This window comes from Ornithorhynchus anatinus, chromosome 2, assembly GCF_004115215.2.
Source record: "Ornithorhynchus anatinus isolate Pmale09 chromosome 2, mOrnAna1.pri.v4, whole genome shotgun sequence".
Lineage (NCBI taxonomy): Eukaryota > Metazoa > Chordata > Mammalia > Monotremata > Ornithorhynchidae > Ornithorhynchus > Ornithorhynchus anatinus.
Window position 1 is genome coordinate 7,552,775 of NC_041729.1, and position 12,257 is coordinate 7,565,031.

Genomic DNA, 12,257 nt, shown 5'->3' on the forward strand with positions numbered 1-12,257 from the left:
CTTTGTCTATAAAATGTAGGAAGACACTTCTTGAACCTAACTGTATTTTCACCCTGCAAAAAAAGTCTCGTGGTAACAAATACTATACATTCACCCCCTGCTGAGTTAAGATTAGTATAGTGCTCTGCACATAGTAAGCGCTCAATAAATACTACTGAATGAATGAATGAATGAATATACTTTCAGCTTGCTGTGGGAAAGGAATATGTCTGTTATATTGTACTCTCTCAAGCACTTAGTGTACAGTGCTCTGCACATAGTAAGCACTCAATAAATACAAATGACTGACTGACTGACTTATAATAATAATAATAATGTTGGTATTTGTTAAGCACTTACTATGTGCTGAGCACTGTTCTAAGCGCTGGGGTAGACACAGGGGAATCAGGTTGTCCCACGTGGGGCTCACAGTCTTCATCCCCATTTTACAGATGAGGGAACTGAGGCACAGAGAAGTTAAGTGACTTGCCCACAGTCACACAGCTGACAAGTGGCAGAGCTGGGATTCGAACTCATGACCTCTGACTCCAAAGCCCATGCTCTTTCCACTGAGCCACGACTTCAGCGTGGCCCAGTGACAAGAGCCCGGACCTGGGAAGTAATGAAGCTGGAGCTGGCACTTGCCTATCGGGTGACCTTGTAAAGATATTTACTGAGTGCTGATTGTATTTTGAGAAATGTATTAAGCGCTTGGGAGAGTACCATACACATTGTTGGTAGACACATTCCCTGCCAATGGAACTCATTGTTGGGTAGGGATTGTCTCTATCTGTTGCCGAACTGTACTTTCCAAGAGCTTAGCACAGTGCTCTGCACACAGTAAGCGCTCAATGAATACGCTGTTTTTATGAATGAAGAGGAACAAAAGGACAAATTGCTTTTTCATGATATTTGGTAAGCAGTTACAATGTGCCAGACACTGTACTAAGCACAGGGGTAGATACAAGCTAATCAGGTTGGATACAGTCCATGTCCCACTTGGGGCTCACTGTCTTAATCCCCATTTTCCAGATGAGGTAACTGAGTCACAGAGAAGTGAAGTGACTTGCTGAAGGTCACACAGCAGACAAATGGCAGAACCAGGATTTGAACCTAGGTTCTTCTAACTCCCAGGATTATGGTCTGTCCACTAGGCCTTGCTGCTTCCCTTCATTTCTACACTTAATTTCTCTGTTCTTTGGTTTCCTCATCTCTAAAATGGGGATTTAATAATAATAATACTAATGATGGTATTTGTTAAGCACTTGCTATGTCCCAAGCTCTGTTTTAAGCAGTGGGGTAGATACAACGTAATCAGGTTGGACACCTTCCCTATCCCACTCACAGTCTTAATCACTATCTTCCAGATGAGGTAACTGAGGCCCAGAGAAGTGAAGTGACTTGCCCAAGGTCACACAGCAGACAATGTTCTCCCTTCCCCTTAAACTGAGAGTTCCAGGTGTAACAGGGACTCTGTCCAATATGATTACCTTGTATATACCCCAGCACTGAGTACAGAGCTCGGCACATTGTAAGCACTTAACAATACCACAATTATTGTCATTATAATTATTACCTCCTCTTCATCCTGTAGTTGTCCAGTTCATTCATTCATTCAATAGTATTTATTGAGCGCTTACTATGTGCAGAGCACTGTACTAAGCGCTTGGGATGAACAAGTCGGCAACAGATAGAGACAGTCCCTGCCGTTTGATGGGCTTACAGTCTAATCGGGGGAGACGGACAGACAAGAACAATGGCACTAAACAGCGTCAAGGGGAAGAACATCTCGTAAAAACAATGGCAACTAAATAGAATCAAGGCGATGTACAATTCATTAACAAAATAAATAGGGTAACGAAAATATATACAGTCGAGCGGACGAGTACAGTGCTGTGGGGATGGGAAGGGAGAGGTGGAGGAGCAGAGGGAAAAGGGGAAAATGAGGCTTTAGCTGCGGAGAGGTAAAGGGGGGATGGCAGAGGGAGTAGAGGGGGAAGAGGAGCTCAGTCTGGGAACGCCTCTTGGAGGAGGTGATTTTTAAGTAAGGTTTTGAAGAGGGAAAGAGAATCAGTTTGGCGGAGGTGAGGAGGGAGGGCGTTCCAGGACCGCGGGAGGACGTGACCCAGGGGTCGACGGCGGGATAGGCGAGACCGAGGGACGGTGAGGAGGTGGGCGGTGGAGGAGCGTAGCGTGCGGGGTGGGCGGTAGAAAGAGAGAAGGGAGGAGAGGTAGGAAGGGGCAAGGTGATGGAGAGCCTTGAAGCCTAGAGTGAGGAGTTTTTGTTTGGAGCGGAGGTCGATAGGCAACCACTGGAGTTGTTTAAGAAGGGGAGTGACATGCCCAGATCGTTTCTGCAGGAAGATGAGCCGGGCAGCGGAGTGAAGAATAGACCAGAGCGGGGCGAGAGAGGAGGAAGGGAGGTCAGAGAGAAGGCTGACACAGTAGTCTAGCCGGGATATAACGAGAGCCCATAATAGTAAGGTAGCCCGTTTGGGTGGAGAGGAAAGGGCGGATCTTGGCGATATTGTAGAGGTGAAACCGGCAGGTCTTTGTAACGGATAGGATGTGTGGGGTGAACGAGAGGGACGAGTCAAGGATGACACCGAGATTGCGGGCCTGCGGGATGGGAAGGATGGTCGTGCCATCCACGGTGATAGAGAAGTCTGGGAGCGGACCGGGTTTGGGAGGGAAGATGAGGAGCTCAGTCTTGCTCATGTTGAGTTTTAGGTGGCGGGCCGACATCCAGGTGGAGACGTCCCGGAGGCGGGAGGAGATGCGAGCCTGAAGGGAGGGGGAGAGGACAGGGGCGGAGATGTAGATCTGCGTGTCATCTGCGTAGAGATGGTAGTCAAAGCCGTGAGAGCGGATGAGTTCACCGAGGGAGTGAGTGTAAATGGAGAACAGAAGAGGGCCAAGAACTGACCCTTGAGGAACTCCAACAGTTAAAGGATGGGAGGGGGAGGAGGCTCCAGCGTAGGAGACCGAGAATGATCGGCCAGAGAGGTAAGAGGAGAACCAGGAGAGGACGGAGTCCGTGAAGCCGAGGTGAGATAAGGTATGGAGGAGGAGGGGATGGTCGACAGTGTCAAAGGCAGCAGAGAGGTCAAGGAGGATCAGAATGGAGTAGAAGCCATTGGATTTGGCAAGAAGGAGGTCATGGGTGACCTTAGAGAGAGCAGTCTCGGTAGAGTGGAGGGGACGGAAGCCAGATTGGAGGGGGTCTAGGAGAGAATGGGAGTTAAGGAATTCTAGGCATCGATTGTAGACGACTCATTCTAGGATTTTGGAAAGGAAGGGTAGTAGGGAGATAGGACTATAACTGGAGGGGGAAGTGGGGTCAAGAGCGGGTTTTTTTAGGATGGGGGAGACGTGGGCATGTTTGAAGGCAGAGGGGAAGGAGCCCTTGGAGATTGAGTGGTTAAAAATAGAAGTTAAGGAAGGGAGGAGGGCAGGGGCGATGGTTTTAAGAAGGTGAGAGGGAATGGGGTCCGAGGCGCAGGTGGAGGGGGTGGCACTTGCGAGGAGGGAGGAGATCTCCTCTGAGGATACTGCAGGGAAGGATGGGAAAGTAGGGGAGGGGGTTGGTGGGGGGAGGAGTTCAGTGAACAGCAACTCTGCATTCACCCCGTCCATACCCTTTTGGAATCTGTAAGCTTCAACTCAGTGTCTTTTACCCTTGGTCATTCCCAAGAGAATTCCAATCCTTCCCATATGTCCTCTGCTGACATTTCTTACCTTCCCTGCACCCTGATTCTGGGGGAGCAGACAGTGGAGATGTGGCTTCAGCGGAGTCATCGCTGGTGTTCCCTAGGCTACCTTGTCCCTATCCAACTGTCAGTCACCGTTTATCTCAGGAAAACACTGAGTGAGGTGATGTGAGAGTGAAAAAGGAAGCACAGGGCACAGTTCCTGCCCACAAGGAGTTTATGGTCCTGGTCAAATTGGTTTCCAGGGGTCAGCACTCTGGGGCCCAATGAGATTTAACCCCAAATCCTCCTGAGGCACCTCAGGAATCCCTTTGGCTCCCTGGCTGCCCTGGTGATGGAACTACCTGTCAGAAGAGCTAATGTGTACTTTGGAGTACTGGGACTCACACTGCCATCCTTAGCAGGACCAATGGACCAATGTTGCAAAATTGGTGGCTTCTCATCGGGCTTCTTTCCCTGGGTCCAGGTCCGGAATCAGGGCATGAACTTACCTGAGAGGACATCCCGTGGCACGGATAGAGGATCGCTTTGTCATCATCTTCAGCTCCTTGGTCTAAGCAGTAGCCGCTGGCTTTGCTGTTTCTCACCTGCAATCCAGAGCAAAAGGAACAGCCATCGGCTTGGGTGGAGTTTTGCGTCACGCTGAGCCCCGGAACCGCTTCATCGCCTTTCCCGGGTGCTCCGTGAATATACCCCTGCTTCCCCACAGGGAGCCAAGGTGAATTCAGGAGCAGGAGGATTTTCTCCTCCGCCATCAGTTTTATCTGCCAGGTGTGTGACTCTTCAGTGACTCCCCTGTCTCCCACTACTCCTCCGACTCCTAGGCTCATGCTCTTCCTACTAAGCCATGTTCCTACTATAACCCAGCCCTCACATTCAGTTCCTCTTATGGCATCTACTGACTGAGCCTCTCTCTGGTCTCTCTCACCAACAGCGTCTTGCTGACACCTTCCTCTAACCAGGAACACCCTGCCACTTGGTATCTGACAGATCACACTCTCAATCGATCGATCGTATTTACTGAGTGCTAACTGTATGTAGAATACCATACTAAGGTAACAGTTGGTAGACATGTTCCCTGTCCCTCTCTCCATCTTTAAAGCCTTGCTGAAATCACATCTCCTCCAGGAAGACTTCCCAGGCTATTTCTAGATTGTAAGCTCATTGTGGGCAGGGAATGTGTCTGTTAGATTGTTGCACTGTACTCTCCCAAGCACTTAGTACAGTGCTCTGTACATAGTGAGCACTCAAAAAATACGGTTGGCTGACCCTCATCTCTGCATATCATTTCCCCCTTTATTCTCACTTCAACACTTCTGCATCACTTGTGTAACTGAGTGCTTACCCTCTAAGCATTTACCCCACAATAGGGCATATGACTCTATTTTAAACTCTGTATTTCTCCATATCTGTAATTTATTTTAATGTCTTTCTCCCAGTAGATTGTAAACTCCTTGTACTCTTCCAAGTGCTTAATATAGTGCCCTGCATGGAGTAAATGCTCAATAAATACTGAGCTTAATAAAGGCTATTAGAGAAGGAGCATGGCTTAATGAAAAGGGCCTGGGTTTGGGAGTCAGAGGTCATGGGTTCTAATTCTGGCTCCTCCACTTATCAGCTGTGTGACTCTGGGCAAGTCACTTAACTTCTCTGTGACTCACCCGTAAAATGGGAATTAAGACTGTGAGCCCCACATGGGACAACCTGATTACCTTGTATCTACCCCAGTGCTTAGAACAGTGCTTGGCACATAGTAAATGTTCAACAAATACCGTCATTATTATTATTATTACTGATTGATAATAAGTTCTGCAGAGCCTCAAATTAGAGTCAGGGAGTGGGAGGACATTTCAGATTGGAAGTTGCTTTTATGTCCTTCCCCAGAGAAGCAACACAAATCCTGATGCACCAATTGATCAATATTATTTGTTGAACGCTTGTACTCAGCACTAGGGAGAGAGTACAGGAGAATTAGTAGATAGTGTCCTCAAGGGCAGGGGAGACTGACATTAAAATACATTACAAAAAGGACAAAGAAGGAAAAAAAAGGGTAGGTACATTCGTTTGTGCTTAATAGGACATGTAAGCTATGAGCATATGTGTGAGAAGCAGCATGGCCTAGCGGATAGAGCATGGGCCTGGGAGTCAGAAGAACCTGGGCTCTAATCCCAGTTTAGCCACTTGTCTGCTGTGTGACCTTGGGTGAGTCACTTCTCTGTGCCTCGGTTACCTTGTCTGCAAAATGGTGTTTAAGACTGTGAGCCCTATGTGAGACAGGGAATGTGTCCCACCTAATTAACTGGTATCTACCCCAGTGCTTAGACTAGCCTTTGACATGTCCTAAACACTGAACAAATACCATAAAAAAGTCATTTGCTTGAAATTGCAGTGGTGGGGCAAGTTTCTCAGGAGAAAGCCTACTGACAGGACCTTGGGAAAGACATTCATAACTGTAACACATGATAGCAGAGAAGCAGCATGGCCTTGTGAAAAGAGCATGGGCCTGGGAATCAGGAGTCCTGGGTTCTAATCATGATGCCATTTGCCTTCTGTGTGGTGTTGGGCAAGTCCCTTCACTTCTCCGGGCCTCAGTTTCCTCATCTGTGAAATGGGGATTAAATACCTGTGTCCTTTTATTCAATCATATTTTATGGGCACTTACTATGTGTAGAGCACTGTACTAAGCACTTGGGCGAGTACAATATAACAATAAATAGGTACATTCCTTGTGTCCCTTAGACTGCAAGCCCCATGTGGGTTGGGGACTGTGTCCAATTTACCTACATTTCATCTATCCTGGCACTTCATACAGTGTTTGGCTCATTAGCGCTTGGATCATAAGTGCTTAACAAATACCACAGTCAACATTATGGGAGGGGTGGGAGGATAAGCAGTTGGGCAGAGCAGTTAGGGTTGATTGGGTACCTTAGAGCCAATTGTCAGGTGTGTGTTGAACAAGAGACCATCTTGCAAGGCAAAAGTGGGCTGGTTGCGTGGATCAGTGCATGTACTGGGGGCGGGGATGGGGGAAGGTCATTTTACAAATCGGCCAGTACCTCCCCATACGTCAGCGTGTTGTTGTAGATCCTCATCTCGGGGTAGACGTTCTCCAGGTACCATTTGAAGCTGCGGCACTGCAGTCGCTGGCGGAGAGCGCGTCTTTCTGAGACGTCCCCAAAGTCGACTCCTGGGTTCTGTCAAACAGGAAGGGAGGCCAAGAGGGTTATCGGCGTCTGATGGGAGGTGTGATTTTACTGGGTTTGGAATCCTCCTGCACTTTATTTTTCTTTCAAATTAACTTGCTCTTATGTGCTCAAAAAAGTGGATCTCTGCGCAGAGTTTTGTCTCATTGGTTGCTTGGTATCCTGTGCTCGCTCCCTGATGAACACCTGCTGCTGGTGAAGCAGTGTGGTCTAGTGGAAAGAGCACTAGACTGGGAGTCAGGAAACCTTGGTTCTTATCTTGGTTCCACCACTTGCCTTCGCTATTACCCGCTTTTCCTCATCTCCCCCCCCTTTCGTGTCACCCTGAATCGCTCCCTTTGCTCTTCCCTCCTCTCCCCGCCGGCAACACTTATGCACTATCTGTAATTTTATTTCTTTTATTAATGTCTGTTTACTTGTAGTAATGTCTGTCTCTGCCCCTCTAGACTTTGAGCTCGCTGGGGGCAGGGATTGTCCCTCTTTACTGCTGTATTGTACTTTCCCAAGCACTTAGTACAGTGCTCTGCACACAGTAAGCATGCAATAAACATGATGGAATGAGTAAATGAATGAATGTGACCTCGTACAAGTCACTTAATTACTCTGTGCCTCAGCTTTCTCATTTGTAAAATGAGAATGAAATGGTCCTCTTTCTCCCTTAGACTGTGAGCCCCATGTGAGTCACGGAACTGTTTCTGATCTGATTGTATTTACCCCAGCAGCTAGCAAACTACCTGCCTGGGGAGGTGGTGTAGCCTAGAGAAAAGAGGAGTTAGAGGACTGGAGTTCAAATCCCAGCTCTGCCACTTGCATGCTGTGTGACCTTGGGCAGGTCACTTAACATTTTGGTGGCTCAGTGTCCTCATCTGTAAAATGGATACTCAAAACCCATTCTCCCTCTCTTTTAGACCGTGAGCCCAATAATTGACAGGGGCTATGTTCATTCATTCATGCATTCAATTGTTTATACTGAGCACTTACTGTGTGCAGAGCCCTGTACTAAGCATTCGGAAACTATAGTGCAGCAATAAAGAGAGACAATCCCTGTCCAAAATGGGCTTATAGTCTAGAGGTGGGGAGACAGACAGCAAAACAAGTAAACAGGCATCATTATAAATAAGTAGAATTACAGATATGTACATATATACATAAATGCTGTGAAGGGGAGGGGAGGAAGAGCAAAGGGAATGAGTCAAGGTGTTGCAGAAGGGAAGGGGAGCTGAGGAAAAGGGGCTTATTCTGAGAAGGCCTCTTGGAGGATGTGCACCTTCAGTAGGGCTTTGAATGGAGCGGAAGAGTGATCGTTTGGTTGATTTGAAGAGGGAGGGCATTCCAGGCCAAAGATAGGACGTGGGCCAGGGGTTGGCGGTGAGACAGGTGAGTTGGAGGCCCAGTGTGAAGATTAGTACCAGGGGAGTGGAGTGTGCCGGCTGTGATGTAGGAGAGAAGGGAGATGAGGTGAGAAGGGGCAAGGTGATGGGAGCTTTAAAGCCAGTAGTGAGGAGTTTTTTGTTTGATATGGAGGTTGATAGGTAACCACTGGAGATTTTTGAGGAGGGGCCGCACAAGGCATTCATTCACTGATCTTCACCTGGATCGTGCTGGCCCAACTAATACTTTTTCTGTTCTGGGTGCCCCAAGCCCACACCCAGCCTCCAAGGTATGAAAATAGGGGTGCTGATTACAACCCCAGTCTCTGAGATTGCCTCAGCATGCTCTAACATTTCTGTAGAAAGATAATCCGGACAGTAGAGAGAAGTACAGACTGAAGTGGGGAGAGGCAGGAGGTGGGGAGGCTGATGAAGTAATCCAGTCAGGATAGGAGGAGAGATTGTACTAACGTGGTAGGTGGTTTGAATGGAGAGGAAAGGGCGGATCTTGGTGATGTTGTGAAGGTGAGACCGACAGGATTTGGTTATGGACTGATATGTGGGGTGAATGAGAGAGTGGAGTCAAGGATGACAGTGAGACTGTGGGCCTGTGAGACGGGAAATATGGTTGTGCTGTCTCCAGTGATGGGAAAATTCGGGAGAGGACAGGGCCAACCTGATTTTCTCGTATCTACCCCAGCTCTTAGTACAGTGCTTGGAACATAATAAGCACTTATCCAATACCACAGCTATTATTATCATCATCATCATCATCATCATCATCAGGTAGTATTTTGTCCAAAGATATCTCTAGCTACCTTAGGATGAGTCAAATTTAGCAAAACCTGGATCTCTGCCTCCTTTTCTGACTGAATTTGGCAGCTATTCAGTACTGCGAAAGGAACAGGAAGGCTAGACCACATGTTTTCCACCTCTGAAACCATTATTATCATTCTGATGGAGTTTTGTAAATGCATACTGGCATGCCGTCTATGGGCCTGAGTGTTGGGGTGGCTACGAGATATTAGATGAGATACAATACCTGTACCACCAAGGGTTCACAATCAAACAGGCAGTCTTATCCCCATTTTTTGGATGAGGAAACTGAGGCCTTGAGAGGCCAACTTTAACCTTAAGTCACTCGAGTGACTTATCCAAGGTACTACTACACATCAGTGGCCAAGCTGAGATTAGAACCTGGATCCCCTGACTGTCTCCCATGCTCTTTTCACTAGGCCAGCCTACCTTCAAAGAAGGAAGAGCCCAGGATAAAGTACTCTGCTTTCACAAATGGGTATTCAAATTTAAAGATAAGTCTCAGAAAATATTTACCTCAAAACACATATTCCTTTCACCTGTAGATTTCTTTGAACTACAGTTTCCAAACGGATGATAAAGCTGAGCTTCGGATAAACCTGCCCTTGCTCATTAGAAAGAGCGACATGGTTCAGAAAACCACATTTTCCATAAAAAGAACTGATTCAGAATGTCTGACATGGCAATATCCCCATCCATCCTTGAAATGGAGCTCAGAATGCCTGCCCCACGTGCAGAGTTTTGGAAAACTGCACAAGGCATTCATTCACTGATTCTCACCTAGATCGTGCTGTCCCAACTAATACCTTTTCTGCTCTGGGTGCCCCAAGCCCACACCCAGCCTCCAAGGTAAGAGAAGTGATTACCACCCCAGTCTTTGTGATTGGCTCAGCATCTTGCCTCCCCAAATCCCTTGACCCTTGCACTCCCTCCCCAAATCCCCCAGGCACAGTCTCCTGCTTCCCTATCATATTGGAATAAAAGGATAATAATAATAGTGATAATAATAATGATGGTATTTGTTAAACACTTACTATGTGCGAAGCACTGTTCTAAACGCAGGGTGGGATACAAAGTGATCAGGCTGTCCCACGTGGGGCTCACGGTCTTAATCCCCAATTTCCAGATGAGGTAACTGAGGCACAGAGAAGTTAAGTGACTTGCCCAAAGTCACATAGCTGACAAGTGGTGAAGCTGGGATTAGAATCCTTGACCTCTGACTCCAAAGCCCATGCTCTTTCCACTGAGCCATGGCAGTCATTTATGCTCATCCAACTCACCCCCAGATCCACAGACATACGAGAAGTGAGGCATTCCTCTTTGGAGTTGGAAATCTGCTTTCATTTCCTAATGAATCAGTCAATCATTAGTATTTGTTGAGCTCTGTAAGCATGTTGTGGGCGGGGAAGGTATCAACCAACTCTGTTAAATTGTACTCCCCCAAGCACTTAGTACAGTGTTCTGCCCTCAGTAAACACTCGATAAATACCATTGATTGATTGGATCGATTGCTTATTATGTGCAGAGCGCTATGCCAAGTGCTTGAGAAGCAGCATGGCTAAGTGGAAAGAGCACGGACTTGGGAGTCAGGGGTCATGGGTTCTAATTCTGCTCCTCCACTAGTCCACCATGTGACTTTGGGCATTTCTCTGCTACCTCATCTTTAAAATGGGGATTACAACTGTGAGGCCCACATGGGACAACTTGATTACCTTCTATCTCCCCCATTGCTTAGAACAGAGCTTGGCACATAGTAAGTGCTTAACAAATACCATTATTATTATTGGGAGAGTACAATATGATGTGCCACCTTTGGCTTGGATAGAGTCTGAAAGGCAGAATTAATGCCTGATACAGTGCCAAGTGACCAAAAAGCCCTCGTGCTCTCAATTTTTAAGGATACATTAATTTCTTTTAGAGGCAGCCCCTGGAGCCAGCCCAATTTAGAGATTGTAAACTTGCTGTGGGCAGGGAATGTGTCTGTTTTCTGTTGTGCTATATTCTACCAAGCACTTAGTACAGTGCTCTGCATATAGTAAGTGCTCAATAAATATAATTGTATGAATGTATGAGCTGCGCTCCATAGACGGAAGCCCGCAACCCTCCTCGTCCCCGCCCACCCCCCCTCACCGTCATGGGGATGTTCCACGCCATGTAGACGTGTGATTTGAAGTCGTCCATCCAGACCTCCGCAGCTCTCAGGGCATTGCGCTTTGCATAGTAGTCGATGTCGTTGTTGTAGGGTTTCTTGGTGCGTTCGATGTGCGCGACGCGGGAGCAGGGCAGTACCTCCATGCTACCGCCGCACTGCCAGACCTGCAAAAATTGTGGGGGAAATAATGATGGTATTTGTTAAGTGCTTACTACGTGCCAGGCCCTGTACTAAGCACCGGGGTGGGCAAGTTTGTTGTGGACAGGGAATGCATCTGTTTAATGTTATATTGTACTCTTCCAAGCACTAAGTACAGTAAGAGCTCAAGAAATATGATTGAATTAACTGAATACAGGTTATTGGGGTCAGACACAGTCCATGTCCCACATGAGGCTCACAGTCTTAATCCCCATTTTCAGATGAGGAAACTGAGGGACAGAGAATTGAAGTGATTTGCCCAAGGTTCCACAGCAAACAGCAGAGCCAGGATTGGAATCTAGGCCACCCTTGCTCTATCCATTAGGCCAAGCTGCTTCCCTACTAGTAGTGCTCTACTGAATGAATGAGTAAATAAATTAGTGAATAAATTAATAAATAAATGAACGAGTGAATGAACAAGTAGCTCCCACCACCGCTAGTCTGGATGCCTGGTGCAAGTCACGATTAAAATAATTAAATAATTACAGGAAGGGGGAAGAAACAGAGTTTAAAAATATGTACAGAGGAGCTGCTATGATATGGGGAAAGGTGGGGGAAGGGAGGAAGAAAGAAGGAATACCAAGTGCTTAGGGGGTGAGGACTCAAAGGCATAGGTGGAAGGGCTGTAGGGGCAGTAATGGGGGGGGGTTGTGGAGGGGGAGGGAGGGAGGAAAGAGAGTGGAAAGGAAGATTCACCAGAGAAGGTACCCCTTCTTCGTGTTCAGATGCAAAGGGGTTGGGGGGAAGGGGAATGGGGTGGGAGATGGGGAGGGTGGGGAGAGAGAGAGAGAAAGAAAAGGAAAACACACCATTCCTTTATACCGTATTT

At 47.3% G+C, this 12,257-nt stretch overlaps 1 protein-coding gene across 1 annotated transcript in view; it reads right to left on the reverse strand.

Annotated features, from left to right (window-relative positions):
- Nucleotides 1-12,257, reverse strand: part of GALNT9 (polypeptide N-acetylgalactosaminyltransferase 9) — a 242,943-nt gene that overhangs the window by 16,254 nt on the left and 214,432 nt on the right. Inside the window, exons 7-9 of the mRNA XM_029047813.2 lie at nucleotides 11,209-11,394; nucleotides 6,746-6,883; nucleotides 4,181-4,276 (exon numbers count right to left, since the gene is read on the reverse strand). Of these exons, the coding sequence (XP_028903646.1) occupies nucleotides 4,181-4,276; nucleotides 6,746-6,883; nucleotides 11,209-11,394 (420 nt within the window). The remainder of the gene's footprint in view (nucleotides 1-4,180; nucleotides 4,277-6,745; nucleotides 6,884-11,208; nucleotides 11,395-12,257) is intronic.